The sequence below is a fragment of the Aspergillus thermomutatus genome (assembly GCF_002237265.1).
Source record: "Aspergillus thermomutatus strain HMR AF 39 chromosome Unknown NODE_345, whole genome shotgun sequence".
Taxonomy (NCBI): Eukaryota; Fungi; Ascomycota; class Eurotiomycetes; order Eurotiales; family Aspergillaceae; genus Aspergillus; species Aspergillus thermomutatus.
The window spans coordinates 1-24,617 of record NW_020798395.1 but is presented as its reverse complement, the minus strand read 5'-3'; the positions used below and the strand labels follow the sequence as shown (position 1 = coordinate 24,617).

General features: G+C 50.8%; 7 protein-coding genes across 7 annotated transcripts; 5 read left to right on the top strand and 2 right to left on the bottom strand.

The window, feature by feature from the left end:
• Window positions 1-1,875: 1,875 nt before the first annotated feature.
• Window positions 1,876-2,857, top strand: CDV56_103222 (uncharacterized protein; the record flags this gene model as incomplete). The annotated part of the gene is made up of 2 exons (XM_026756841.1): window positions 1,876-2,445; window positions 2,525-2,857. 2 exons carry the CDS (start codon window positions 1,876-1,878, stop codon window positions 2,855-2,857), a joined length of 903 nt encoding a protein of 300 aa, XP_026610200.1.
• Window positions 2,858-3,011: 154 nt separating this feature from the next.
• CDV56_103033 (uncharacterized protein) lies at window positions 3,012-4,466 on the bottom strand (the record flags this gene model as incomplete). The annotated part of the gene is made up of 1 exon (XM_026756652.1): window positions 3,012-4,466. One exon carries the CDS (start codon window positions 4,464-4,466, stop codon window positions 3,012-3,014), a length of 1,455 nt encoding a protein of 484 aa, XP_026610199.1.
• Window positions 4,467-4,898: 432 nt separating this feature from the next.
• On the top strand, window positions 4,899-6,619 carry CDV56_102774 (WD domain protein; the record flags this gene model as incomplete). Its single annotated transcript, XM_026756393.1, has 3 exons — window positions 4,899-5,442; window positions 5,510-6,329; window positions 6,400-6,619. 3 exons carry the CDS (start codon window positions 4,899-4,901, stop codon window positions 6,617-6,619), a joined length of 1,584 nt encoding a protein of 527 aa, XP_026610198.1.
• Window positions 6,620-7,508: 889 nt separating this feature from the next.
• CDV56_102155 (GTPase-activating protein BUD2) lies at window positions 7,509-11,370 on the bottom strand (the record flags this gene model as incomplete). The annotated part of the gene is made up of 2 exons (XM_026755774.1): window positions 7,509-8,473; window positions 8,532-11,370. 2 exons carry the CDS (start codon window positions 11,368-11,370, stop codon window positions 7,509-7,511), a joined length of 3,804 nt encoding a protein of 1,267 aa, XP_026610197.1.
• Window positions 11,371-14,563: 3,193 nt separating this feature from the next.
• atgI (autophagy protein ATG9) lies at window positions 14,564-17,483 on the top strand (the record flags this gene model as incomplete). Its single annotated transcript, XM_026754908.1, has 2 exons — window positions 14,564-15,297; window positions 15,359-17,483. The coding sequence occupies 2 exons, from the start codon at window positions 14,564-14,566 to the stop codon at window positions 17,481-17,483; spliced, it is 2,859 nt and encodes a 952-aa protein (XP_026610196.1).
• A 1,441-nt stretch (window positions 17,484-18,924) lies between these two features.
• On the top strand, window positions 18,925-21,741 carry CDV56_100622 (class I alpha-mannosidase 1A; the record flags this gene model as incomplete). The annotated part of the gene is made up of 3 exons (XM_026754241.1): window positions 18,925-19,952; window positions 20,024-21,649; window positions 21,702-21,741. 3 exons carry the CDS (start codon window positions 18,925-18,927, stop codon window positions 21,739-21,741), a joined length of 2,694 nt encoding a protein of 897 aa, XP_026610195.1.
• A 402-nt stretch (window positions 21,742-22,143) lies between these two features.
• CDV56_100327 (uncharacterized protein) lies at window positions 22,144-23,610 on the top strand (the record flags this gene model as incomplete). The annotated part of the gene is made up of 6 exons (XM_026753946.1): window positions 22,144-22,441; window positions 22,560-22,652; window positions 22,760-22,878; window positions 22,996-23,227; window positions 23,293-23,393; window positions 23,454-23,610. Coding segments are annotated over 6 exons (1,000 nt in total), but the record flags the coding sequence as incomplete, so codon positions are not given.
• Window positions 23,611-24,617: the final 1,007 nt, after the last annotated feature.

Genomic DNA, 24,617 nt, shown 5'->3' with positions numbered 1-24,617 from the left:
GAAAGGAACGGAGGGAAGGAGGGAGTACTACAAAGTAGGATGTGTTGAATGCTGAACGCAAGTGTCAAGCCGATGGTATGTGCAGTACCATGAGTAGTGATTGGACTGAGAGTAGCCTTGGAGGAGGCCAAGACAGGGGGTTGACAGAAAGGAAGGTGGAGGTGATTGTTCAGCAGAGCAACACAAGGCTAGCTGACTGACAAGAGGACAGGCATAGGCACAGTACTCCGTCGGGTAGTAGACAAGGTGTATGGGGAGGAATTGAGGGGAGATGCAAGCAATGAAGGAGATACTCTAGGTACAGAGGGATACATGTTGTTGTGTGGCGGTGGTGGTGGTGGTGATGATGATGATGATGATGCCTTGAAAAAGAAAAGAAAATGCGAATGAAAGGAAGCTCTAGATAATCACCCACCCATGATGTTGTGTTGTGTTATTGTTGTCAGCTGTGCGATGTGATGTGACAGTTGACGATGATAACCAGATGGGATGGGATGGTCTGGAATCTGGATCCTCCCGAGTTGAAAGTCTGTCTTGGTCTGTCCTGCTTGGTGTCCGTCCGGTCTGACTGTCGGAAGCTGGATTTAAGAGCGAATGGGCTCTCAGACCTGGGGGAAGGGAGCAGCAAATGAACGATAAGTAGGGGGGAAACTAGAGTAATAAGAGGCGATAATATCAGAGGGGACGGAGGGAGATAATGGGGGGGAAAAAAGAAAAAAGAAAACAAGAGGCCAAAGCCAAGGGAAGCTGATTGGGACTGTTGATATCAAGCCGGGTTGGTGCAAATCTTGTCAGTAGTAGTTGTAGAAACAGAGTAATCTACCCGCTAGCGATTCAGGATATCTGAATTGTGGAGGAAGAGGGGATCTCCAAGACTTTTTGATAGAGGATTGATTGATTGATTGTTTTGATACGAGGAGTGGAAAGAAGCTGCTGAGCAGACGCGGAAGCGGAAAAAGTGGATGAGTCCAATGGCCACGCACCTGGGGTCCAAGTACGGAGTAGTAGTCTGTTTCATGATACTATTGATATTTGACACTGATCTACTCTACTTTTTATTTTCAATTCTCTGATCACAGAAACGTCGAGGAATTCTGTTGATTTGATAAAAGCTACACTACGGAGTACTTTTACTACAAGTACCTAACAATCACTGTCCTCAGCCTGTGGCAGCCGCCAACCATCTGTCAATTATAGGCCAGCCGAACGTGATTCAATTTGGAGTAGTTAGCGCTGTAGCATACTTGGGTGGATGATCAGCTGTGATTATACTAGCTTTTCTAGGTGTATATAAATGTGTTGTCAAATGGAGAATTTAACCATGATCAAACATGTAATCCTCTTGGCCTATGGGAGTCCTAGAAGGCAAAGAGTACAGGCTGAATTTGTCGGAAACTTAATCATAATGAGATTCCTTCTCGGATATTCTTATGGAAATGCTAGTCACTCATAGACCAGTAGCCAGTCGAATTTAGTGTTGTCTCTCGAGGCTGAAACGGCATTTGTACGAACAAAATATATAACTCAAGTATACAATGCAAGCCGATACATGGGACCATTTCTATTCAGTCATCATCGACTGAAGATGATTCCTTATCAACAATCGATACAAAGCATAACACCATCTCTCAATGCTACGACTTATGTACTGTTGAGTACGGAGTACGGCATATCAATCATCGGAGAACGAATTACTGACAGGAAGATCAGCTTGGCTCAGCTCAGACCACCGCTTATACCGAGATTCCTCCTCCGGCTGGCCCGAAGTTCCATCCTATCCAAGCCACCAATAACTTTTCCGACGGCACTTTTGAAAGACTATCTACCAACAAGAGATCACCATCAGAAATATAGTACTCACTCCAATCAGAAACGATGGCCCAGCCTGTCTCCCTTTCTCGCTGCTCCACAAGACAAATCAACACCCTCCTCTCGTCCTCTATCACCCTCACTTCTCGCCTGATCCAGTCCTCCTACATCGCCCTGCAGTCCCGCCATCTATACCACCCTCAAAGCTCACCACGCCGTCTCATCCATCAACAAACCCTGTTCTCGCGACCGCAACGATGCATCGCTAAAAGATCCTACCACTCGCAATACCACCCCGAGCTGCCCCCCCACGAATACACAAACTCACAAACCACCATCCTCTCCGCCGCCCTAAACCATGTGCCCAAGCACGGCTTCACAGTCGAAGCTCTGACCCTCGGCGCCCGCGACGCAGGCTTCCTCGATGTCTCGGTCCAGCTGCTCCCGCGCGGCGAGTTCGATCTCGTCCTTTTCTGGCTGGCGAGTCGGCGCGGCCTTTTGCGAGGGAAAGTCGAGAACGGATTATTTGAGAAAATTGCGTCCCAGGGCAAGGCACTGTCTGTCGAGGAGAAGACCAAGTTGCTTATCATGGAGCGGTTGCGGATGAATGCAGAGATTAAACATCAGTGGCAGGGTGTAAGTTCTGCCTTTCTTTCTTGCTTAGGTATTGCACTGTATACGTTCGATTGGTGCTAATTACCACTGCTTACCCCAGGCCCTGGCTCTCATGTCCCTCGCTGGAAACATCCCTCTGTCGCTCTCTGAGCTGCATGCTCTGTCCTCTGATATTTTGAATCTTGCTGGAGACGCCTCGGTCGATGCATCATGGTATACCAAACGACTGTCCATCTCGGCCATCTACGCCAGCGCCGAGGTTGTCATGACCCGCGACTCGAGTCCGGATCTCTCCGCTACAGAGGCTTTTGTGGACCGTCGGATTGAGGATAACAAGTATATCGGTGATAAGATTACCGGTATCAAGCAGTGCCTGGGCTTCATGGGTTCCACTGCTGTGGGGTTGGGACGGAGTTGGGGGTTGAAGATCTAATCTAGTCTGGAGGGGTACAAGCTCGACTGTGTACAAGTGGAGTGGATATTGTATTCATATTCTAACGTAGGATTCCTGCATTGTATAATACGCACCTTCTTTCGTCTGCCTCCCCGTGTTTCGGAGACAAAGCTTCAGACGACTGTACTTACTACTACAGATTAAACCTATCTGCAAGTAATCTCGTCGAGCTCGGCAGATTTCGAATCTCCTCCACACGCGCCTCCAGTCGCTGCAACCACCCATCCTCCCCAAACAACTCCCTCACGGCTGTCCGATTCGGCGCCATATCCCACCACGGATCACGGAGCGAACTCCGATTCTGGTCCTCGCGACGCGCCCGTTTCCAATGGTATTTGACGTCCCGTTCCCGCTGCTCGGAGATAGCCTTGAGCAGCCCGCAGGTCCGCTCATCCGGCTCCACCCCTGTAGTCTCCATTTCTTTCAGCAACGATACAACACCGGGTAGATCATTGCACCCGCGCCAGTAGAAGTAGATCAGCTCGTTATACAGACCCGTCGAACTTCCCAGCACCGCTGAGGTCCTGCCGTGCGACTTGATCGTCGAGCGGAATTGACTGATCAAGGGCGAGCCCGGGAAGTGCGAGTTGAGAAGGCGGAATGCCACGAGGAGCATCTTCGGGTAGAGTACCGTGACGACTGCTTCCACAGGCACGGATTCCGGAACCTCCAGAGGGCTGTGGGAGATTCGGGTTCGTTCGTCCTCTGAGCTTGTCGTCGAGGCGCCACTATCCTCCGGTAATCGGCTATCTCCGAGATATCGTAGCATCGAGAATACTCTCTCCTTGCACACTTCCCAGATCCCAATATCCCCTTTGCCTTCGTCAATCGCTGCACGGAGCGCGCGCTCGATCTTCGCCGACTCCCTTTGCACAGTGAATTGAATGGCCCGCTCGATAGAGACAGGATCATCACTGCGCAGCTCGGGAGGGTTCAAGTCACCCGCTTGCTCCTGGGGCCCCAGCTCCGAAGTCGACGCGGGCTCATCCACCTCCGTCCCCGGCTTGCGGATTCCGGCACTCTCCGTTGAAGGTGCAGAGCGCCGCTTTCTCTTCCGAATATCCTCAAGCACAGAGTCAAAGATAGCGGAGATCTGAGCCATCTCGTCTCGTTCCTCGTCGCTTAGTGCCGGCTTCTGTGGTCCCCCCGTAGCTGACTCCGGATCATGCTTCTCCTCCACACCCAGCTGCTCCAGCAGATCACCGAACGCCTTCCTCTCGGTGCGTGTCATCGTGAGTGCCTTTTGGCGTGGTCGCAAGGAGGGCGGGCGGGATTGTGAGACCGTGGCTGCGCGCCTCTGCAGGTAACTTTTTCGGGATCGACGGCCATCATTGTTCGGGGTTTGGGAGGGAGAATCAGATGTGGCATTTTCAGAACTCTCACTATCATCAACAGTCTCTTCGCCTCTACCTAGGCTCGATTCGGGTGTGGTGAAGGTAGTCGATGTCGACTGAAGTGATCGGCTCTGTCGGGCATTCCATTTTGCATAGCGCAGCGGCGCTGTGAGTGTCCGGGTCTGGTAGAGAAATGGGACGGGGGAGTTAATTGTCGCCAGTGCCAGGCAAGTGCGCGAGATGCGTAGCGGCATTGTACACCACGACCGCAAAGACCAGGGACTGGGCGTTGAGTCTCGACAGTAAAGCTGCAAAACTGATGTAGTCCATTGAAAAGTCGGAGAAATTCAGAATGACAACGGAGTAGGTCGACCGCATAGTCGGTAGCGCAAAACTACGCTTTTTATACTAAATATACCGCAGACCGTTATTCTTTATTAATCTTGTATTCTTTCCCTATGATTATATTTCTCATATGAAACCAAAAAGGATAATCGCACTGAATCACTTGTCCCAATTCCATTCAGCACCATCTCATTATATCACGTGATAGCGCGACATTGCAGCACGCGTTTCTTCAGGCAGAAGCGCGGGTTTGGTTTGCGTGAATTTACACCACTCCTTTCATTATCAAGGCATTGATATACACAGCGGACGCTCAGGGCGGTCGCAAGTCAGTCACTATCATGGGCGCTGATAATGAGCTCTCTGAATTCGAAAAGCAGCGTCTCGCGAACATCGCAGAGCGTGATGCGCTCCTCAAGAAGCTCACCCTGGACGCCCAGTCGTCCGGCCTCTTCCCACCCAAATTAGCGAGGAGCTCGCCAGGAGGTCAGACAAAGCCGAAGAAGAAGCCCCCACCGAAGAAGATCAAGAAGGAAGATGAGGCCCCAGTGCCGCGGCGTATGTCCTCGCGGTTGAGAGGCATTAAGGCGGAGAGCGAGGTTGCGAAACGCAAGGCGGAAGAGCAGTACGAAGCTGCGCAGCAGGCGGAGCGGGCGAAGAGAGTTCGCAAGTCGGATGCGTTCTCGTTCAGTGAGATGCTTGTGTCGGGGCAGAAGCTCAGCGGTGATAGCCTGATCGGCGTGGATGTGGTGACGAAGGGAGTTGCGATGCCGTATCAGCGGACTTTTGGTGATGAGGATATTGAGCAGACGACCGATAAGGAGCTGAAGGCGCTGAGGGAGGAGATGAGCGGGTTGCAGCTGTGGGAGGCGTGGGAACCTAATCGTGCGTTGACCTTCCACGTGGACTGCGACATGCTGTGGCTAGAAATATTAACAATAAGGCAATACAGGCATCAAGCTCACCCCCGAAAGAGTCTACACAATGACGTTCCACCCATCAGAGGCCAAACCCTTGATCTTCGCCGGAGACAAGATGGGCAACCTCGGCGTTCTAGACGCCTCGCAAGAGAAGCCAATCTCAAGCGTCAAGCACGAAGACGACGAAGACGCAGAGGAGGACGACCCAGACCCGGTCCTGACCACTCTCAAACCACACACACGAACCATCAGCTCCATGCACGTCCACCCCTCAAAGCCAACCCACCTCTACAGCGCCAGCTACGACAGCTCCATCCGCGAGCTGGACCTGGAAAAGACAACCTCGGTCGAGAAATACGCCCCCGAGTCAACCTCAGACGACATCCCCATCTCCGGCATCGACATGGCAGCCGACGACCCCAACACGCTCTACTGGACAACCCTAGACGGCGCATTCGGCCGCTACGACACCCGCGCCTCGCGCAGAAGCGCCGTAGCCACCTGGCAACTCTCCGAGAAGAAAATCGGCGGCTTCTCGCTCTTCCCAACGCACCCGCACTACTTCGCAACCGCCTCGCTCGACCGCACCATGCGCCTCTGGGATATACGCAAGCTCTCCCACGATGAACCCCTTCCCGTAGGCGAGCACGTCAGCCGGCTCTCGGTCTCCCACGCCGCTTTCAACAGCGCCGGCCAGGTCGCTACGTCCTCCTACGACGACACGCTCAAGATCTACGATTTCGGGTCCAAGGGCATCGCCACCTGGAAACCAGGACACACCCTCTCAGACACCGAAATGAAACCCGACACGGTCGTCCGCCACAACTGCCAGACAGGACGATGGGTGACCATGTATGCTTTCCCCCAACCAATACCATCTTCAAGCCGTTTCACGCAAAAACTAACATGAAATGTCTTGCAGCCTCCGTCCCCAATGGCAAGCAAACCCGCAATCCCATATCCAGCGCTTCTGCATCGGAAACATGAACCGTTTCGTGGACGTGTACAGTAGCTCCGGTGACCAGCTCGCCCAGTTAGGAGGCGAGGGTATCACCGCCGTTCCTGCCGTGGCTGTCTTCCACCGCAGCAAGAACTGGATCGCGGGCGGCACTGCCAGCGGCAAGATATGTCTGTGGATGTGAATGCTGTTCAGGAGATGGCGATGGACAGATGTAGCCGTTCTGCATATTGTTTGGCCTTCAAGTTTAGGCTTTTGAGTGGCCGCGTTTTAAGGTGTATATCTACTTGCAAGTATCTCTATGGCATAAGCGTATCTGGGCTATGAAAGCCGAACATGATTCAGTCTCAAGGACGGTTTGATCCTTTCACTTGTCTACGATCCCATGTACTGCATTGTGCGAAATCTATTACATAGGTCTACACGGACCATTAGGTCGAATGCAACCTCGACCTCAGCAGAAGCGCAAGAAGGAAGTATCGGATGAATAGTAGTTGTTTCATCTATGCGAAGGTGAAAGTGGTTATGTACACAAAGGAATACGAACTGTTTTTGTACCATGGAAAAGTCCAGCAAAACCTTTCCGTCCACAACGGTGTACGAGATGGAAGGCCACACTGACATTTTCCAGCCAAAAAAGCAGCTATCAGAGCAGGGTATCAACACCGTGACAAATGCTATTTAAGGACAATGATCAGGGTAGAAGGGAAGAGAAATCCAAGAAGGGAGAGAACGTCAGATCATCAACACATGGGATCAATGGCGGGAATGAAGTAGAATATACACCAGAAGATGCAAGATTTTGCTCACAGAAGGCCTTCCTTGTTATACACAATAGAAAGTCTTCTCTCAATTGTTGTTTCCCTGTGGGAGTCATGTATATCCCATTCATTATCCAGGACCGAAGGTGACGCTCCGGCGATAACAAAGGGCAGGTTGAGAGTGCGAGTGAGGCTTGATATAATATCAGCGAATAACACAAGAAATGTCATGCTCCATATATTGATCATGACCGTTTAACACGTCGGATATAATTTGACCAAGAAGTAGACAAGCTAGTAAGGACTCGTACGTCAGAACTCGTTTCGTAGTTCTTCGCGCGAGTGCTGTTGAGTACTCTCACGATCTTTGGCCTTGCGTCTCGACGAGGCCGGCACAAAATCAAAGAACCGATACTTGCTTGTCGTCTCTTTCGTCATGCTAGATCTGCGCGCCTTGGAGGGGTCAGAATATTCAAGAGAGTAGGTGGAGGAGTTCTTTGAGCTGCCGGTGCTGTCTCGAGTGTCTGACCAGCGGGGCATTGAAAAGGGCACACGACTGTGGTCCCAGGTTGCTGACGAGGAGCTCGGAGGAGTCTCCTCCTCAGCGTCTGGACCATAATCTGTGGACCGACGAGGGAGCGAAGGCCGCGAAGCGAAGTAGCCAATCGAGTTTCTGTGACTCCCAGCAACGGATGCTGGCGTTGCAATTGCCGTTTCTGTCGCCGGTGTTGTCGTCTTGGAGCTGTCATCATAGAAAGTCGCCGTTCGTTCCATGGAATCCACTAGTTCTTCCCATTTGACTTCAAGATTCCCATTCGGGCGTTCTGCCTGTTCCGCTTTACCAAGACAGTCTTTGGTACGTTGGTGGAGACGAAGGGCCAGCTCGTGAAACTTTTTAACGGCAGGATCGATCTCTTCCAGCTCGGCAAGTCTCCCGGGCGCTGCTTCAAGCCAGATCCTTATCAAGTTTGCAAAGCTCCTTGCGTGGTCGATCAAGAACGGGAGACTAGGAAAGCCCTCGCGGGAGGTAGGGGGCAGCCTGTTGAGAATCTGAATCGGCGTCGCATAAGATGGTGTGACAATAGGGGTAGGACGGTCAGCAGGAATCGCGCAGATTGAGTCAACGAACTGCTTGAATTCGGAACGATTGCCAACCAGGAACTTGTTCATTGGTTCCATCCACGGCTCTTTACTGCCGAACGTCGTCATGTTCGCAAGGCCTTGCAAGGCTTTGGCGATCAATGTCAACGTTCGTTGAGCACGAGGGCGAGGGTGATCTGCTAGGATTAGCGGGAAGGAACGAGATTAAGAGAATGGAGAGACGAGGAATCTTACCTTTCAACAATCCAAAGAGCTTTGGGTTCAGGATTGCTGGACAGAAGAATCGCAGGAACAAGAAACCTGAGACGCTGCTGTATGTCACCGTTCGCAGGAAATCGCCATAGCGGTCCTCTGCGCAAGCTCTGATATGCCTAAATATGAGTCTCAACTCTGCAGGACAGCGAGAAGCGGAGCCAGCAATTGACTTCCAAACACTCGTGGTAAGCGAGACGAGGCTCCTCCAGTTGCGGTCCAGGTCGTCTGAACGATGGACTCGTGAAGGGTCAACTTCACATTCAGGATCACTCTCGTCAATCTCGCGTAGCCGTTCTCCGATAGTCTCTTCGAGGTATTCCTTCCCGAGCCGACGCATATGCAAGTCCAGTGCCTTGGTGAGAAGGGAGTTCCCTCGGAACAGAAGATTTGCCTCCACGGTTGCCGTTCGTCCCAAGTCCCTGACAAGAACTTCTCGATCCTGACCTGATTCCCTTGAGTCATTCGAATGGATCCTTGTGGTATACCTTAGTCGATTCGCAGTCGAGTCTTTGTGAACGCCATCAATCTCATCCTCAACCAGTGCGGAAATCCATTCAACCGTCTGACCCGAGACCTGATAGATATTGAGTAGAGCCTCTGAGAGTTGGTTGAGTTCAGAGGAGATGATCTGAGCCATGTTGATCGTAAGACCATTGGTAAAGGCATGCAGGATCTCGGACATGGGCGTATATTCATGCGACATCAGAACGACCGTCTCTTCCATCCGAGTTCTCATCAGCATCTCCCCGACAGACTGATCCCGTTCATCTAATATGGTCCACCACTTCTCGGTTTCCACGCCAGACTCCAAGTCATCCAACCGTATCTCCACCCGTCCGTACGTGGCATCATGTGACGAAATCTCCACATCATCCAAAGCATGCATGGCATTTGCATCCTGGTGCAAGGCATAGGATCCGTGGGCGATGAGCGTCCAGTCTTTCTGGGTTGGGTTGAGAGTCTTGACGAGTATCGAAACCTGTGACAGGACAGGTGGAAGATCATTGAAAATGAAATCTTCGCGCCAAAAAGGGTTGGACGTGCGGAATTTGACGGCTGTCTTCGCTCGAATTTCCCCGTCGAGAAGAACTTCTGTGTAGTAGTCGCTGACAGCGGGTGCCGGAACCGGGTTGCTGTGAGACCTTGATTGCTTCCGGCTCCTTGGTGTCTCCTCAATTGGCCTGTCACGCTGCAGCTTTGCCTCTGTCACTCTAACCGAGAGCATCCTTTCAATTCGAAACATGTCTCTTGTAGACGGCGAGCTCGTATCACCTGACCCTGCTGTATTTGTCGAATTCTCCTCGACAGGGAGTTCCGGACCGTAGAGTTCCGGAATGGTAAAAGCGCGCAAGAGAACGAACCAGACCTCAAAGAGCACTCGACTTTCTAGCGCAAGATACACCGGGCGGGTCAATCCGGACGCAGAATGCGCCGCATACTGAGGATAGATGGCAATGCAGAATTCGTCCTCAAGAACAGACTCGTTCAATTGCTGCACCGCACAACGAGATAACTGAGACAATTGAATGCAAGTGACTAAAGTGATGTCTGATTCTGTGAAGAGTTTGAATGCACCATTCTCCTGCAACGTGCAGCTGACTTTCTGCCATGACGAAGATAGGGCCCTTTGCTGACGATATGTCGAAACACGGTGGCCGGAATTGGGTCGTGTACTGGATGCACTCGGTCTGTCCCACAGGAGCATCTTGCCGACCTTGATAATGGCCGCATCTTTGTGAACGGTGCTCTCAGAATTTCGCCGACGGTCCGCAAGGCGACGTTCTCCGATCGCTACCGACTGAGGTTTCGTCATCTTGTTTTGCACGCCTTTCGGTCGGATCGGCTGCCAACACAGTAAGGCGGCCAACCAAGAGTCGAATGTTTCATTGACGTGGGGTTTCAATTCGATACCCAGTCCTGAGGTGAAAGTGGAAACTTTGAGATAGTTCGTTCGCGTCTCTGGATCGACAAGCGAGCGAACCTGGCATCCACGCAGGTCCGGAATCAATGTCTTTGCAAGCGCAGGTTCTCCCTTGGCCTGATATATTAGACTCCCCGTTGCAACGTTGATAGCACAGTAGCCTGACGTCCAGGCTGTGGTAGAAGATGTCCGGAATGACAGAATACCATGCATTCTTCCACACGTTGTTTTCATGAGCTGAAGTATTTTAGAGGCATCGCTGCTTGACAAGGGTGTCGAGGACGGGTTCGCAGTGACGCTGGTGACTACGCTTGAGCTACCAAGATTTCGACTCAAACGTTGACGACCAAGCGTCTGGCTGAAATAAGGAGCCGGTTGTATTGATGGAAAACCAATGGAGCTCGCTTGGTCTTCTGAGGCCTTGGACTGGGGAGAAGCGGTATTGATGGAACCAAGGCGATTTCGAGTTCTCGTGAGGAAGGAGTTGGGGGAGATTTCGCTGCGCTGGTCATCCAAGGTCGTGGTGCGGGACCGCGCCCGTTGGCTCCGTAATTCCACCTGGCCCTCATCCTCGTCTCCTGCCGAATGATAGGGTTGAAAATCGCGACGAGATTCATGATCGGGTGCTCTTGTTCTGTATGCGGCACGGGGTGACGGGGCAGCACTTCCAGACATATATTCAGCTTCCGACAAAGGGGAATGATTGCCGGTCTCGGTGGAGGAATCCGGCGTCACCGTCCGGATGCTCGTCTCTCTAAAGCTATCGGGGTAGACCATTCCATGACGGTCTTTGGAGGAAGACTTCTTGCTGGGACGCCGTTCCACTGGGCGACTGTAGATGCTGTGGTGGGCAGAGGTCCGCTTGAACCCGTTTGAACTCGAACTTTCCGATTCCATCTTGCCCGCGACACACAATGGAAACGGTGACAGCGGCACTCAGACGAGGTCGCTACGAAACGTACGATACGCAGATCAAGACCAGCACACAGCCCACATAAAACGCACGCACAAGCGGACGCACACCTCAAGGTCTTCGCTTCTAGAGTGTTACCTTGCAGCACGCTGAAACCCAAATGACGCTGCGCAACCGTCCTCGAACAATTGAGGGCCTTTGTCGTCCAATGGGTCGCTAAGTGAACGCATGGAGTCCAAGCAAAAGATTCTGAGTGTAGTCGCACATTCGGTTTAAGGTGGAGAGGCGCGTTGAGATACCAGCGTTGGGCGATCGAGCGACAAAGCGAAAGGGCCGCAATCCGCGAAATGTCGCTTCAGGGGAGAGGGGGTGCGCGGGCGGCAGAATAAAAGTATGGAAGAGCTGAAGAAATGGCTGAAAGGTATGGCAAGTAACCAGACCTTCACCAACGACCAGTTTATCGTCACAATGTCACTGCTAGAAGAACCATGATCGTTAGGATAGCCCGGCAAGGTGGTGTGGGAAAAGGGAAAGTCTGGAGAAACGGTCCGTTGGTACGAGGCCATTGGGGTGGCCGACTGGCCGTGTGCTGGACTGGAGCAATAACGTGATATCATTGGATGTAGAGGGAAGAGGTAGTACCTACCTAGTACCTAGGTAGTAGCTAGGTTGGACGGATCATCCATCGGGAAAAGAAAGACACACCTTCATCAGCCTGCTGTTCTTTGATGGCTTCGTTTTCTTTGTTTGCAAGAAATGATGAAAATTGGGAAATATACAATGGATAGAAAGAAAGGACTTTGTACGTTGCAGATCCGGCTGAAATCAAAAGGATGCCCAGGTATCTACCTAGGATGAGTGAGTCGTGGTGGTGCAGTGCGGTGGGTATCTAAGTCCTAAGCGGGAGGCGGTGTCTAATGTAGGCAAGGTAAGTGGTTTCCGGCAATCCAGCCTGAAGCGGGATGGACAGAGGGGAGTTGGGATGAGGTCCACTAATTAGATATGGTGCAGAAAGACTCCGAAGACAATGACATGACAATAATAATGGCTTGTTGACTTCCCGGTACGTCAATTTCTATTGCACCAATTATCTCCCGGATGAAGAGCTCTTATTTGCGGGAAACAAGCCTTCAGTTCTTTGGGCCTCTTCAGGTGCAAAAGGATGAATGAAGCCTGAAGGGAAGGATGACGAAGATGAGATAGCCGACAAAGTACCCTGACCACTAAATTGTCGTCTTATCATCTTCTCTCCCTGGTTTTGTGCTAAAGTGGCGAGAATATGCTTACTACCCCGGACAGGGATCTCTCTTCGAGCAGTATCTCGAGATAACATGAAGCTTCCCAAGGGTGTGTGAAAAGCATCAAAGACCTATTGTATGTTCAACCACCCAATGATGTGACTTCTAATAGCATTGGAGGCAGATCGGACATCTTCATAATCTTACTTGGTCATAGGGGACTTCTTGAAAGCTAGTCTACGATATCATGCAACTATTATTGGGACTATTTGATCGCAACATGATCATCTTCTTCATGATTGAGATAGATGGGCGAATCACCTTGCCAGGGACTATCTCAGCAACCAATAAGTGGGAAGGTTTTATTTTGTAAACTGTGGCCTCATACCAATTACATCATCTTATTTTCGTCATCACTACCTAGAGACTATGCTCTGGTCTTTTTAACGGCTCCGAATACGTACAAGTAGAACTGTAGAAGTCATCGTCTATCTAAAGTAAAGTCGACAGTCGATGGGCCTTACGAGTCAGGGGCCATGCCCCTCGGGCCTCAACTCGGGATTTGCTTGCGACCAATGATAAGGATGACCATTATGAGTGCTCCCGAGCCTCTATGCAATCCGTAGTCCGTAAACTCGAGTCTGTACGTGGGGGTAGGAATCAAAGCTAAAAAGCCCAAGCCGATTTGAATTTGGGTTCTAGGACTCATCTAGGTATCGTAACTCGGCAAACGTTCGGAATTTTATAGCTTGTCAGTTCCGGGCTCATGGAGACCTACTGACTGCTAGCTAGAAGGAAAGTCGCTGACTTACACACCAGGAAATGAGTATCACCAGGGCAAGCTTCTTCGTATCCACCTATCACTCTGATTCTTGCTTCCGCATACGAGTTAAGTGCAAACGGGAGGAAAGAAATCAAGGTAGTAAGACTAAGCTTCAGGAGTCCAGACTGATGAACCGTTGGAATTGGATGATGGTTGAGGTCTAAGTAATTCTGCGAAGGTGGAGCCCAGGAGAGTCAAAATCACCTAATCATCGACAGAAATTAATTCTTCGGCCGTCTGAGTGATTTGGCACTGTCTCCATAATAATAATAATCTTTCTGAATGATACCCCTCAACCCCGTGTACATAGAGAGGACAGAAAGAGAATTCAGGGCATGGTCCGCTGTGTCTCACACAGATGAGGCAAATTCAACGATATAATCATCGTCCCAGCTTCCAGGCCTCTTTCCAGACTTTCCCAAAAGTAAGCAAGCAGCAAGCAAGCAACTGCACCCCGCACAAACCAGATCTACCCTAGATTTCTACCTAGGTAGACAGTAGACCACCGTAGACAAAAGCCTTCGTTTAAGCCATCGGACCTGCTGTGGCCAATCAACGACCTGATCACTGGCTCGTTTCCCACCTTCGCCTGACTCATGTCGTCAACGAAACAGGAAATAGCTGAGTCATTTCATCTTGAGTCACGTGATAGTCTGATGCACTCTGAGGATATCGCTCCGTTTATCATCACCTGACCTATGCTGTAGCCTCAGGCATCCAAATAACATGTGGAGGAAGTTCCCTTCTGACCCTTACCGCCTGCATCATAGGTAGCTTATCATGAGGGTTGACTGGTCATCAGATCGACCGGCCATGCATGGTCAAACGACCTTCGTGGAAAGACAGTCCTAACATTTCTTCAATCCTCTACGCAAGCTTCAGAGGGGAGCTTGAACTCTTGCAATACGCAATTTGATGCCGAGAATCTTGACGACTTGCCTGTCGTCTTTTCTGATTCGTACCATTCTTTGTGCAGCATACGCACCTGGGATTGCTTCTCGAATGGCCCGTGGCTGATCTGGGCTCTCGACTTATAAGTCGCTGCCATGTGCTGAAATTTACAGAAGATTTACGCATCCACCTTTTTGATTCCATGTCTACACTTTCAGGATCAAGATGATGACATCGAATATCTTATCCCGGTTCCTTCCTCCGAACGGCTCACCGTCTGTATACGAGACGATTCGACATCACGATGCGACATCAGATTCATCAGATGTGGAGGAGCGCGCGGGATTAACTCTGGAGGATGGTCCTGGAGAGCTTTATAGCGATCGTGAACTCGAGGACGCCATGGCCGATGCTGAGCGGAGCAGGCTGCCGGGCCTGGACGATGCCTTCATAAGTAGGAAGAGCCCTCGGAAAGCTTCTGTCGCAGGGCCGTCCAAGTCAAATTCTCGTCATCGCCAGCCTAGCCGTCCCCGGTGGACACAAGCAGCTTCATCGGGTCACGACTTCGAGGATGGCGATGATGATGTTCCGGCTTCCCTTCTCGTAGAAGGGCATCAAGACGACGACGATCTTAAATCCCGGTTGCCTCCACCTCCTACTTCCCACCTCCCTCCCGACGATGGACAGCCTCCTCTCCCTGGACCTTCAACTCGCGGTGATCGAGCTCGCTGGAGAGCAGCCAGAGAACAACAGCCCCTACACAATGCCGATCGAAGGCGCACCCCTGGTGTACGATGGTCGTTGGGGCAGCCCAACTTGAACACAGTGGATCCGAGAGAGAAGGCAATGTGGATGTGGGCAAATGTTGAAAATCTAGACAACTTCCTAAAGGAGGTGTACACGTATTTCCTCGGAAACGGGATCTGGTCCATCCTGTTGAACCGAGTTTTGAGCCTCTTGTAAGTCGCTTCGTGCTTTCGCCCTCACTTGGTTATATTTCGCATTCTGACCGAGGAATAGAACCTTTGCATTCGTTGTAGGATTCAGCACATTTCTCACGAACTGCATCGACTACCACAAGGTTCGCGGGAGCAAGAAATTGAACGATATCTTGATCGAGCAATGTACCACCAAGATGTCACTGTCGTCCACCTTTCTGCTCTGGTTACTCACGTTGTTCTGGATTGGAAAAGCCTTCCAGTGCTTATTGGATATCAGAAGGCTGAAACACATGCATGACTTCTATTATTACTTGCTTGGAGTCTCTGATACCGATATCCAAACTATATCATGGCAAGAGATTGTCAGTCGACTCATGACCCTCAGGGACGCCAATCCCGCGACGGCCGGTGCGGTGTCTGCGAGACACCGTAAATTCATGGGCAGTCAGTCTAAGCAGCGAATGGATGCTCACGACATTGCCAATCGACTGATGCGCAAGGAAAATTATCTTATCGCCTTGTTCAACAAAGACATATTAGACTTGACGCTTCCCATCCCATTTTTCAGAAATAGGCAACTGTTTTCTCAGACCCTGGAGTGGAATATTAACCTATGTATAATGGACTATGTCTTCAACGAACAAGGCCAAGTTCGGACTTTGTTTTTGAAGGACACTCATCGAAAGGCGCTGAGCGAGGGCCTTCGACGACGATTTATCTTCGCAGGCATTATGAATATATTCGTAGCGCCATTCATTGTCGTCTATTTCATGATGCATTATTTCTTTCGTTATTTCAACGAATACAAGAGGAACCCTTCTCAGATCGGCTCACGCCAATATACCCCGCTGGCGGAATGGAAATTTCGCGAATTTAATGAACTCTGGCACCTCTTCGAACGCCGAATCAATATGTCCTATCCTTTTGCTAGTCGCTATGTGGACCAATTTCCGAAAGATAAGACTGTGCAGGTCGCGGGTTTCGTGGCGTTTGTGTCGGGTGCACTGGCGTCTGTGTTGGCTTTGGCTTCGATCGTGGATCCAGAACTGTTTTTGGGATTCGAAATCACGCATGACCGAACAGTTCTTTTCTACCTTGGAGTGTTTGGGTCTGTCTGGGCTGTCGCCAGAGGCCTTGTTCCGGAAGAGACAACTGTTTTCGATCCGGAATATGCTTTACTTGAAGTGATCAACTACACCCATTATGCTCCAGGTCATTGGAAAGGGCGATTGCATAGCGATGAAGTTCGGAGGGAGTTTGCAGAGCTTTACCAGATGAAAATCGTGATCTTCCTGGAGGAGATCCTTAGCATGATATTTACGCCTTTTATACTCTGGTTTAGCTTACCCAAATGCAGTGATCGCCTCATCGACTTCTTTCGGGAGTTCACCGTGCATGTGGATGGAATGGGGTACCTTTGTTCATTTGCTGTATTCGATTTCAAGAAGGGAACCAATGTGATCAACCCGGGTGATCGACGAGACCCGGCGAGGCAGGATCTCCGAGCCGATTATTTCTCTACCAAAGATGGCAAAATGTTGGCCTCATACTATGGGTTCTTGGATAACTACGGTGCCAATCATCGCGGCAGCCACCCCTCTACTAAACGACAATTTCATCCGCCGCCCGCCTTTCCTACTCTTGGATCACCACCAGCGGGCGAGATGGGAACTATCGGCGACCGGCTCGATCAAACCCAGACTCGGCATGGGCTGGCAGGCCCTTTCATGGGCCAGCAATCTGTATTCGGACCATCTCGCTATGGTCCGATTGGTCTAGGTGACCATGGATCGCCGGCGCCTTCAGTACTCCTAGATCCGCATCACCAGCCATCAACTTCAGGGTTTCGAGGAACGAACCGCGCAGCAACCTTTCCGCGGTACAGATCATTGCGGGCGCACCCTCCCATGTCAGGGACAATAGTGGATGGCGATGAGTCACCGGTAGCCACGGGACGCAGCGACCAGCCAAGACAAGCTCCTAATGCCGCTGGAGGATCAAGCGCGGGTGGTGTAGGCACTAGCGACAGCAACCTAGGGGACTCGTGGCGGATGAACTTGACGGGAGACACAGATGATGAGAACACAGGAGAGGGCGGAGAGAATGTTGACGCCATTGCTGGGGGTGCCGGCGTTTTGGGCTTGATTCAACAATTCCAGAGGGTCAACAAGGACAGTCGAGGACGCACAGCGGTTGGTTTATAGCGTTAGCCATGGCGATCTGAGACAGGATAGAATTTAAGATTTATGTGGTTGTCAATGCTTACAATGATATTCGTCCAGCGTCTTAGATGCCTCTGACTCGGATGGTTTACAAAGAGGTCCGTCCGTCTATAGTACTCCGTAGGCGGCAACATGCAATGAATGTGCAGTCCGAAGTGAATAGTTATGTACAGTACCAACACCAGTATGAGCCATACTGGCAATTCGATTAGTTATCAGCTAGTATTATTCAGTCGAGTCATCAATTGTTCAAGAAGCAGACGAAGTCTCTTGGACTGATATCTACAGACACAATCCATGGATCATAATTATTCCATGATTTAAATGCAAATTACCCCTGGATATAAATAGAAATAGACGAATCATGAAGGACTGAAGGACCCATCAGTTAGTACCTAATCATTATCTCTTTTCAGTAAGGTAGTCGGCGATGGGTCAAATAAAATGAGCATTATTGAGGATTGAGTACTCCGTATCTACTCTGTAAACCCATCAGAACACATACTCATTTGCAGAGATGAATTCTAAAAGCATACTCTGTAGGCGTCCAGAGAATATGATGGACTCGATCATTATCTATCTGCCATATCTACCTACTCTGTATCCGTAGTAGGACCATCCTAAGCTCCAGTCGCCATCCTCATCACGGTCGTAGATAGACGTAAAGGGCTGGGATCATCGGATCTGGATCCATCCATTTGTGCAGCTTCCACGGGCTAATCTCGCCCTTTTCAATCTGTCCAAAAGTCTGGACTCCGACCGCTGATCTTTAGGATGTTGATCCGGGGACCGCGAGTGCGACATGGATCTGATATCACGGACAAAGAAAGGCGTCCGAGAGTAGATATCAAGGGAGAGAAAGGACTAAGGAAACTACAGTCTGATCCATCATCATTTGCAAGTACTGGGATAGATCAGACACTGTGAGGATGGGCATCTTTTTTTAAATCTCCCTCAGCTTTGACATGCCCTGTGTTGGCGATTTCTTGGCTGTTGCATCCGTTGGTTTCGCTTCTTTTCCACCCTCCTTGCTTCCACTAAGCAGATAGTCTAGTCTGGTCCATCACTCTCTTGGTTTATTATCCGAGACTTTGATTTCGGAGGATTGTCATGACATTGATATGATCTTTTCAGCCAGAGCCTGTTCGCGGTTTCTATTCTGCTGTTCGGCCTCAGGAGAGGAGTAGAATGAGTGACCTTGACGGTTCGGTTCCTCCATCCTCTCGCTCAGTTTGTAGATTTGTTTATTCTTGGTGAATTTTATTATTCTTCTTCTGACTCCAAGGCCTTTTCTTGGTGTCTCGTGATCCCTTCATTATTCCTGTCACTCGTTTGCCTCTTTTGTCCCTCCTTTTGAGATTTCGATTTCTCTTGCCTTTGTTGCGTGTCTCAGCTGTGATCACGTCGCTATCAATTGCCTGCCATGTTTCGAGCCCGTCGCTATCGAATCTCGCTGGTTTTCGCGGCCATCTTCGTGCTGATCTTCATTCATTTCTCCCGATCCCGCGATACGTCCGCGAGTACTTTGAGCGTCCCCGCGCCTGTCGATCGGCCCAAGACGTACCCTCAGAGTCCACCCCCTGCTGCTCCCGACAACAAAGAACCCATCGCACCCGAATCTCCCTCCTCTCATGATACCACCTCCAAATCAGTATCTACCCAGACTCAGCAAGTAGAGAAGCCCGCTGCTCCCGATTCAAAAACCCCGCAGGATCTCGCGTCCGATGCCCATGGTCAAGCAACGTCCAAGGATGGTTCGGTCGCCGGTCAGACCATAACATCATCCAGTGACAATGGACGTGCCAAGGGAGACGGGTTAGAAGTCCCCTCATACGAATTGAACTATCACGGCCACGCACGACTGGAGGTGGACCTTCCCGAAACGAATCGACCTACCGTGCACTGGAAGCAGATGCAAGAACATTATCCTCTGGCGCCCGAAGACCTCATCAGATTGCCGACTGGTAAATCCAAGGCGCTGCCGAAGGTGCAAGCTGTCTTCAGAGACGAGACAACCTCCGATAAGATACAGCGGGTGCAGCGGTTGTCGAGCATCAAGGCGGCCTTTGAGCATGCCTGGAATGGATACAAGACTTCTGCGATGGGGCACGATGAGGTCAAACCTCTGCGGGGCGGATTCAGAGACCCATTCATGGGATGGGCAGCCACGCTTGTGGATTCCTTAGATACTCTTTGGATCATGGACCTTAAGGAAGAGTTCGCCATTGCCGTTGATCAGGTGAAGAAGATTGACTTCACGACTAGCAAGAGGGACGAGATTCCCGTCTTTGAAACGGTCATCCGCTATCTTGGAGGATTGCTCGGCGCTTATGATATTTCGGGACACAAATACGACGTGCTTCTCGAGAAAGCCGTTGAGCTGGCGGACATCGTGATGGGTGCTTTTGATACGCCTAATCGCATGCCGACCATGTTCTACAAGTGGACCCCGTAAGGCCTCAATTTGTCGTTTGTCTTTGCTTGAGTGAATTGAAGGACTGACTGATAGGTGGAAACGACAGGCAATACGCCGCTCGACCTCATCTTGCTGATGTTGACACCACCCTTGCAGAAATAGGCTCGCTCTCTGTCGAGTTCACGCGACTGGCACAATTGACTAAGCAAGACAAGTACTACGATGCCGTTGCACGGATCACTGACGAGCTCGAGAAACTGCAGAGTCAAACCAAGCTCCCTGGTCTGTGGCCGCTCAAAATCGATGCTTCTGGTTGCAGGACCGCTGCCTCACAGCTCAATCACGAGGTCCCTCGCGATGATGCGGTTGATACCGAGACGTCTGCATTATTGTCTACTCCTCTGCATACGCCTGCATTCTCATCGGCACCTCCCTTCTCACCTTCTTCCACACCTTCTTCCGCGCCTCCTGTACCTTCTTTCACGCATACACCTTCACTAGCGCAAAAAGAACGGCCGTTGCCAACAGACGCACAAAGCTATGCCAAATTCTTTGAGCGGCGCGACGCTGGTAGCTTACATATCGACGCGCAGCCGGCGAACTATGACAATGTCCCGGATGAAAGCGTCAATTCTGCGATTTCTGGTAGCTCTGGTGATAAGGCCTGCACAGGAGGTCTCAACACGCCTTCCTCCTCGAAACACAAGTTCGGGCTCGGGGCCCGTGGCGATTCGACCTATGAGTACCTTCCCAAGGAGTACATGATTTTGGGCGGTCTCAACGAGCAATACCCCGCGATGTACAAGAAAGCCATGGATACGGCGCGCGAGCATCTCCTCTTTCAGCCCATGGTTAAAGACGAGCATGATATTCGGTTCTTGAGCACCATGACCCTGACGCACCCTATCGCGGAACAGGTCCCCAACAGTGTCTCTATGACCTACGAAGGAACTCATCTGAGCTGCTTTGCGGGTGGTATGTTTGCCCTTGGTGCTAAAATATTTGGTATCGAGGGGGATCTGGACCTCGCCACTAAACTAACCAATGCGTGTATCTGGGCTTATGGGGCCACCAAAACGGGCATCATGCCCGACAACTTCTTACTCGTTCCCTGCAAGACGGGCGAGCCGTGTGTCTGGAACGAGACCGAGTACTGGAATGCGCTCGACCCTAACGAAGAACAGCGGATCGCGGACGCGGAAAAAGCCAACGAGCAGAAATCGAAAGACAGCAGCTCAACTAAGAGATCTACTACAAATGGAATTCGTAGGCGTGACTCGTCGACAGGAAAATGGCACGTCATCGCTGATTCGGCAACTACGGACGACCTAATCAACCATGACGAAGAGGAAATCAAGAAGCAAGATGCTAATGATAAAGCCGTCCCTCATGATGTATATGTCACCCAGCGAATCATGAACGAACGCCTACCGCCGGGAGTCACTCGCATTGTGAACCGCGCATACCTCCTTCGTCCGGAGGCCATCGAGTCCGTATTCTACATGTTCCGCATAACAGGCGACAACTACTGGCGAGAAAAGGGATGGGAGATGTTCCAAGCTGTATCCAAGTACACCCGCACTGAAATCGCACATTCTGCCATCAACGATGTCACCCTTGAAAAGTCCAAGATGCGGGATACCATGGAGTCATTCTGGCTTGCCGAGACGCTGAAATACTTCTATCTTCTCTTTGCCGACCCGAGCGTGGTCAGCCTTGACGACTATGTTCTGTAAGTATTCGATAGCAACTCTTGCTAGAGGCATAACTGACTTTTCTCGCAGCAACACCGAAGCTCATCCCTTGAAACGTCCGGCCTATTAACCGCTTTTTTTTTTCTTTGTCAGGGTATATATTCCCCTTCATGTGAATTCCTTTTTTGATGTAGAAGTATCGATACCATCTCCAAAGTACATGACATTTTCTTTCCAGTGGCTGGCTTGTCACTCCCCGTTATCTTTTCTTCTTCATCCATTCTACCGTTACTGCTCCAATTTAATGTTTGACTTAATGTGTACATATATAGCTGAGAGACTGCCAAATGAAAGAGATGATGAAGCAAAATGAGCGTGGTGGCTTTGATACCCAGGGCTACGAGGAAAGTATGGGGGAAATGAGAATTGAAGTAGTCATAATGAGCATGGATTCTCGGCCTCTCCATACCTCTAAAGCGAAGTCTTCTCATCAAAAGTGGTACAGAGTAGGATATCCTGCGCTTTGTATACCATGAAGTCCAGTAAGACAATACGGCAGAGACAGCGGTGGATCGCCGCAAGTCCCCCGCCGCCCGCCCTGTTCGATTTGCCTTGGCCACATTCGTCGTCATCATCATTAGCGCTCGTCTCCCAGTTTCCCCTCGTGGTTTCCAGCCTCCTCGTACGGAGCAGCCCTCCCAACCAGAGGTTTCCGGGCACGAGACGGGATGAGTGCAGAGAGACGACTAGTCCGACGACGACGACGACGATCGAGCTGTGGGAAATGGAGTTTGAGGTCTCCCTGGAGAACGAGCAGCAGTTCTGGGACGGTGAGTTTGGTTGGTTGGTTGGTCGACAACTGGAGATTTTACCTGTTTCTTCATGCTTTACTTTGCTCTCATCATCTGAGAGATTTGTCCAGTCGCGTCTAACGTGTGTGTTTGGTAGAACTTCAAGAGATTGTTTCTACTCCTTGCACCTCCGAGGACCTCATCGATAATGCGCTCCGGTCTTATTTGAGTTTGGCCACGAAGTACAAAGGTGCGGAGACTTTTTTTTTTGGAATTTGGTGGCAGCATGGATTGAAAACGAGCTTTTAATGATTTCTCCGATCTAATGGAGGGCTGACTTGACTTTGGCCATCGCAGATGAATACCTCAATTCGCCGTTCGAGGTCTCGCGCTGCTCGTATAAATTACTCGCGTCGAGTATCTTTACCGCCCATGCGGACTACGTACGAAGACAGATGATATATGGCTTGTTGCAGGTATGCGCTGGATGATTTCCGTCCGTCCCAGGGCTTTATTTCCCGTTGTTCTGTCTTGATTTGTGCGCAGGAGCGGTATGCAGACTTTTAGCAATCGGGCCCGCTGACGTTTCGCAGGAGGATGATCCGGACACGCTACATCTGATCGTTTCGTTCCTTCTGTTCGATGGCCGGCAGCATGAGGAGTCCTTTCGCATGATGAATGCGGAGGGTTCATTCCCGCGATTGCTGGAGCTCTTGCAAGTCTACAAAATAAAGGATGGGGAGAATCAGGCCGCGCTTCATCGCATGCTGATGGACTTGCTGTATGAAATGTCCAGAATCCAGCGGATCAGAATTGAGGATCTCGGTGAGTGTTCCAGGTGGCTTCGCTTTTTGGAGGTAGTCGGCTAATATGCAACGCATGCTGGGTAGTACTTGTCGACGATGACTTTATTAAGGGACTTTTTGAGATTATCGAAGATCTCTCCTACGATGTCAGCGACCCCTACCATTATCCTGTGATTCGCGTTTTGGTGAGTATTTGCTTGAGCTGGCCCTGCAGGGTTGAAGTATGTTACTGACCCGAGTGGTAGTTGGTTTTTAACGAGCAGTTCATGATTTCAGCGCATGATCCTGTGGACGATAAATCGTCGAGTCCGTTGACCAACAAGGTCATCAAGGTCTTGGCCATGCATGGAAATCTCTATAAGACTTTCGGCGAGAACATTATTCTCCTCATCAACAGAGAAGGTACCAACCTCCGAGATTCTCCTTTGGCGTGACAGATTTTCTAACGACTCCTAGCGGAAACATCTCTTCAGCTTCTCACACTCAAGCTTCTATACCTCATATTCACAACCCCTAGCACCTATGAATACTTCTACACCAATGATCTTCATGTCCTGGTTGACATTCTGATTCGAAATCTTCTCGACTTGCCTGAAGAGGCATCCGCCCTACGACATACGTACCTCCGCGTTCTCTACCCATTGCTCGCTCACACGCAACTGAAGTATCCTCCACACTACAAGCGCGAAGAACTCAAGAACATGCTCAATATTTTGGTCCGGGGCCTGCTATCGAGCAATGAGGGCGACGTCGAGAGAATATTGCACTTTGAAGAAGCCGACGAAACCACAAGGCGATTAGTCCTCCGATGCGCAACAGTCGACTGGTTGCGAGACGCCGAAACTGAGACACGTAAGGAGAGCGTTGCATCGTTTGACTCCACGATCGATGCTGCCCAGACGGACGCGGAGTCTGGTACTCCCACAAGCACGGTAGGCAGTTCGCCTGGGGCTCTATCACCCACCCGACTTGGTGGAGCGGACTCGCCCAAGTCAGATGCGCATCGCAAGCCGAGCGCGGTGCAGCGCCTTGGAATGCATCTGGAGCCAGCTTCATGCTCGACCCTCAGCGTGCAGGAAGTTGCAACCCAGCACGAGAAGCCTGGCGTCATCACCCCTAGTCGCAATGACGCCCATCCCACAGGGGAGGCTTCAACAACAGACTCTATCAAGGCGACCATCAAACCCAAAATCAAGCCGGAGCCCCCCAAATCCCGACGCTGGCGCGGGAGACGCGTCGCCGAGGAGGAAGATAGTGCCGAGAAGATCCCCGAGGACGCAGCAACAGCGGCATCGAGTCCAGTCATGGCTCCCACACCTGTCACTTTTACAGTCGATCGCAGAAACTCTACAAGCACGTCTGGTCTCGCTCCCCCGGTCCCCGTACACTTGCGTCGCTCCGCCTCGAAT